We start from the raw sequence: 5,658 nt of genomic DNA, 5'->3' as shown, positions 1-5,658 counted from the left end.
TTTGACAAGTCGTTTGCTCGTTTGGAACAAAGCTGTCATTCCAAACGAACAGTTGTCGTCACTCTGGTTATAGTCACTCTAAAATTTACGAGTAAACGAGTAAACGTATTATAATTATTTACGGATTTGATGGAGTAAAATAGTGAGTGACAAACGATTTTTCTTCTTCTCTATTTTTGGGATTATCGATCAAGCAAAAAGTCGGGATTGATACTCAGGAAAAACTGGCATCATTGTAAGGAACATAACGGACTTATCGTTTTAGATCAAAACAAGAGGTACACTACCGGCTCGAAACTCATCAAACATATTCTCTCAGATTCGACCCATCTGTAGCAAACAGTACATAAAGCAGTTATTCTATATTCATTCTTAGAGCTTCATAGTTATGGTGAGTATAATAAAATTATTTGTAAACGTTAAAATATTTATTTGTTACAAATATTACAGTTGTTCTATTCGTTTTTCAAATCGTTGGTTGGGAAGGACGTGGTAGTAGAATTGAAAAATGATTTGAGGTTTGTTTATATCTGGAAAATAACCTGAAGAATATATAATTTTATTTTTTTGTAGCATTTGTGGTACACTTCATTCTGTTGATCAATATCTTAATATAAAGTTAACTGATATTAGTGTCACTGACCCGGAAAAGTACCCCCACATGCTATCAGTCAAGAATTGTTTTATACGGGGATCCGTAGTTCGGTATGTTCAACTTCCTGGTGATGAAGTTGATACACAACTTTTGCAGGATGCAGCAAGAAAGGAGGCAGTAACTAGTGTCCGATAAAATACTCCAGTTATCAGATATTCATAAATATAATGACTTTGTGTATTGTTTCAGCATTAATTATTATTTTCAAATATTCATGGTCAGCTTTTAAGATCTATTTAAACATTTCCGATCCAGTTCAACGCGTCTCAAAACGTGTATTGACAATTTTCAGTAGTACCGGCACGAAAGTACCGGATAAGTTTGATTACATACATTGCAAATGTATGAAAGAGCGTCCGTGCATGGAAGTGTGCCGGTTCTGAACCTGTTCGGAAAAAATTGAATAGACCTTCATTCAATATTATCAATGTTAACATTTTGGCTCTTATACGATTGGAGAATCTGATTTTTATGAATATAATTTTGCGAACAAAAAGAACAACAGTAAACATTTCTTTTTGAAGAATGAGTGAACGGAATCTCTTTTTCACAGAATGATCAAAAGCATTTAAATTGAATGATTTTTACAAGCAGGAATGGAAATCAACTGCATGTAAAGGCCACAGCTTTCAATTGTTTTTTTTTAATTTATTTAATGTTTAGCAACGAAAATAAGAGACTTAACTACACTACAACTTTCAAACACACTACACGTGGCAATATCCACCCCTATTCTGTATTTGGATCGTGTCGGATTTTTTCGATTGAATCCGAAATTTCGCATTCTGCATTTCGATCTAGTTCGAGTTTTCCATATAAAAGCATCGCACGATTGAATTACAGAATGTAAATTTTCACAGAAATTAGATAAATATGTAAGAAAATTTCCTGCAGTTTTCATACTGAGTACTGCCACAACTGTAGGAGTTTCTCTTTCCCTAATTTGGATCACCAGATTTGTTCAGTTTTTCAAATTTGTTTTTTTTACTAAATTGTTCCTTCATTCAACATACATATTTAAAAATATTTATTCTTTATGTTTCAAGAGAACTCTTTCTTACCGATTTATTTTAGCTTCTGAAAATAATTTTATCTGACTAAGCTCGTTATCCTTTTTCATAGCATTTCTAATCTTGAAGACTACAATTTGATCGATAAAAAACATGTCTTGCGATAATGCATTGAAATCAATATATTCATAATGTAAATAAGTTTGCCTCACTGTGTTTGTGATGTATTGAATAAATAAAAAGAAAATATTTTAAATGATTAATCATTTCCCTCCCTTAGGCCACTTTTACAATTATTGATACAAAAAAAAACCAATGATTTTTTTTTCGGTGGCCGGTTGCCCTGATAAACTTATTCGAAGATATTGACGGATTTATTCGAACGAATACGAATAATCCATTCTTGTTTTCACTCGAATGAATTCGAAAGTGACTCGTTTGCCACAAAATATTCAAATATCAGTAACCTTTTTTTAAATAAATGCTAAACCTTGATGAAATCAGTCCAATTCTTGTGATTAGCCATATGCAAAACGCTAGAATGTATGCCATTATAGTTTCGAACGATACGTGTGTTCGAATATTTGCTGTGCCATCAAATCGGCGTCATCTCAAGTGAGGTAATGCCGTATTTTGGATTGCTGTCATAGTAAAATGCGAGCCTTCGAATATGTTCGCGGTTCCAAGTTTTTACGCATCAAATTTTATATCTATTTGGTACTTATATTTTTTATTTTGCACGAAGTTAAATTTCAAAATATTATTTACCGACTTCAATAATATTGATCTTGAGTACAATATTTATTTATTATGTAACATTCGCAACTTCTTTGACGCTTGAAATCTTCCTAAAAAACTACCTGAGATGCCGATCCTTTTTTTGCACAGAAAACGCGTTCATACACATTCGAGTGAAAACAAGAATGGCTTGCTTGCATTCGTTCGAAAGTATGTATTCGTCGAATAGTCGATATGGACGTAAACAAGCATGATGATACAAAATCAGCGAAAAAACAAGTCGAATAACAAATGATATCAAACATTTTTCATTACAACTTAAGTCAGTACCAAAACTGATGTTTTAAAGTTAGATTGGCGTTGTTCTTATGTTATGTACGATGTTTGAAAGTGTGTTTGATTCGAACGTAAACGGTAATGCGAATTTGGCATACCTCTGTTACCCTATTGTTCGTTCTTTGGTAAGCCTTTACAGAAATCCTCTAAACAATTGATTGTTGTCAATGGTGTAAAGCTGATTATAGTACAAGAGGTTAAAGTCAAAGTAGGCTTTAGGGAAAAACAGGGAAACTTGAAACTTTGAGTACTAAATTGCAAAAATTTAAAAATTCATTCAGAAATTGTGACCTTTTTGAAACCATGATTGTCTCTGGAAAAAAGTTTGGAAATTTATTTAAAGAAGACTTCTTTTCACCAATTTTGGTCATGAAGCAGATTTGGAGCTGAAATCAGTTAAGCCAATTATTAAGAAAGCATATGACGTTCCATATCGTTCAAGGGATAAAGTTTTAAAACATTTAAACAAACTGGAGCAAGAGAAAGTGTTCACTTCTGTTCAAACCAGTGAATGGGCTTCTCCAGTAGTAGTAGTTGCAAAGAGAAATAATGAAATCTGACTCGTAATAGAGTGCAAACAGACCGTCAGCTTGGAGCAAAATCAGCAACGCCAACGCACGGCATCATATCCAACATATCATGTCAATTGTATGAGTGCGCAGTGCTGCTATTTTGGCGCGCACGAATTTGACATTTCTCGCCCTTACTTCTATGTACGAGGTTCGATGCGGACTCGCCTGAGGGCGCCATGCTCACAAAAAGAATGTTGCCAATGATTTTTTTTAGTTTTTTGGGGAAAAAGGATTTAGAAAACTGAGTAATTTCTACTATGTTTCTAAATTGATTTCAAATTTTACTCGTCGTGCTGAAAAAATGGTGGAAAACTTGAGCGTAGAAGCAATTGCAGGTTGTCGACAAATATTTAAAAAAACTTCCTGTAAGTGTTGGACTGGGTCCCCTTTTTTCACCGTAGTTGTAAGAACAGATTCTGTTCCTTCGAAACAGAGACATCATATTAACAAGATATCCAGCTCTCACATTTCCCGAACAAATCATTGCCAACATCCGTATTTGCGAGCATGGCGCTCTCAGGCGAGTCCGCATCGAATCTCGAACATAGAAGTATGAAAATCTTATTTATATTCATTAGATTTGTCATATAAATCATATGCAGAATATAATTCATAGAAATTATATGGAAACTTATAATCTTTATCTAATGTGTACGTCAAATCTAAATGGACTTTATGAAATGGACTTTATGAAATGAATGATAATGATAATGAAAGTTATAAAAATATCCCATATAATTTATATGGAAATCCGATGAAAGTCGTGAATAGTTGTGTCCTCGATATTTATCAACTGCTCCAGACCATTTTTCAGGAAGTTCCGCATCTCAATGTAATTTTAAATCGCTGACAAGACAGCTCATCCAACTTCGTTCAAGGATATGCGTTAACGGACCATGAAATATATATCCGGTACATTTCATTACTCTATCTGTCTAATAAGATTTTTTTTTTTTTTATTTTCAGTCTCGGGATCTCACTTATCTTTCGCAAATATCATGAGGTGCTCCCTTACCGAATGGAATACTAGTAAAGCTTGAATCCTCAAAGAAAAGTAGTAGTTGGCAATTATCTGCTATTCGTATGACCTTCATTGAAAGTTATATATATATATATATATATATATATATATATATATATATATATATATATATATATATATATATATATATATATATATATATATATATATATATATATATAATAAATTTTATAAAACTAGTCATATGGTATATATGAACCTATCTAAATAAATTCGAAGTGAATATAATATGCGCTTCATAAATTGTTCCAATGTATGTTGTGCGGATATCTAGTAATGGTTATAAGACGCGCCAATAAATTTGACTCAGACTGGAAATTTCATTCGTTATATGGAAATCCTATAAAAATAACGTTAAGAAGAGTTTTATGTTTCATGAGATTATCTCATATATTTGACATGATGTTGAACACATTTTGTAACTATTATTGGAAATGCTAATAGTGCAAAATCATTAGAATATCATATAATGTGAAAAAGAAAATTTAGCTCAGTGTAGGGTAGAGCTGTGCGCCGCCGCCGCCGATAATTTCGACACGCCGCCAATTTAAGAAAAAGATTATCAGCGCGCCGGTTATCCCATTTTAATCGTGCCGCCGATAATATTACATCAGCCGAAAAAATGATTTTGTCAATGTGGAAAACTGTTTACAGTTTTCATGAAAATTCATTGGAAATTACAGTACAGTCACTTTCCTTCTACTTATACTGAAACTCAGTACTACCGTTGTCAACCGAAGCCAATGTCATTTGATTCAAAGTCTATTTTCTGTATTTATTTAAAAGGTTTTGAGCTATTGGCACATTATCGCAACATTATCAGTCGCGACATCTGAAAATGAAAAATGGAACCAAGAAAAGGAGGGTTCTTCCGAAAAAAAAATAATGTTAGGTTTTTTCGGATTAACATTTTTTTTTAGAAACCAGTGTAGTGTTGATTTCTCGGGTACTAGAATGTTTAGCGATCGAGTACCATTTATTTTGGATACTTTATTTGTTATTTCCGGGCATTTGAAAAATGGTATTGAACAAAGTTTCATGCTCCATTCTAAATAAACGTTAGTTTTCGCACAATAAATTAAGATCAACGTTACCAACTCAAAGTAAAAACATTTTCTTCTACTTCTACTATGACTTTTCAAATGAATTTACCCGTTTTTATAAGAATTCGTTACAAATGTGAAGTAATTAAAATTTGAATTTGTTAATTTGATATTATTTTTGATATCTGAATGAATTTGAGCGCCAAATCGATTTTAGGTTAATTACATACGTACGAAAAAGATATACTTATTTTTCGAGTTG

The 5,658-nt window shown here is 32.5% G+C and overlaps 1 protein-coding gene across 1 annotated transcript; it reads left to right on the top strand.

The window, feature by feature from the left end:
- Nucleotides 1-221: 221 nt before the first annotated feature.
- On the top strand, nt 222-1,848 carry LOC131435851 (U6 snRNA-associated Sm-like protein LSm2). The gene is made up of 3 exons (XM_058604087.1): nt 222-391; nt 451-518; nt 574-1,848. Exons 1-3 carry the CDS (start codon nt 389-391, stop codon nt 788-790), a joined length of 288 nt encoding a protein of 95 aa, XP_058460070.1. The 5' UTR covers nt 222-388; the 3' UTR covers nt 791-1,848.
- The last annotated feature ends 3,810 nt before the right edge of the window (nt 1,849-5,658 follow it).

Source organism: Malaya genurostris, chromosome 3 (genome assembly GCF_030247185.1).
Source record: "Malaya genurostris strain Urasoe2022 chromosome 3, Malgen_1.1, whole genome shotgun sequence".
NCBI lineage: Eukaryota > Metazoa > Arthropoda > Insecta > Diptera > Culicidae > Malaya > Malaya genurostris.
Note: the sequence above shows the minus strand (reverse complement) of the source record. Positions and strands in the feature narration are given on the sequence as shown.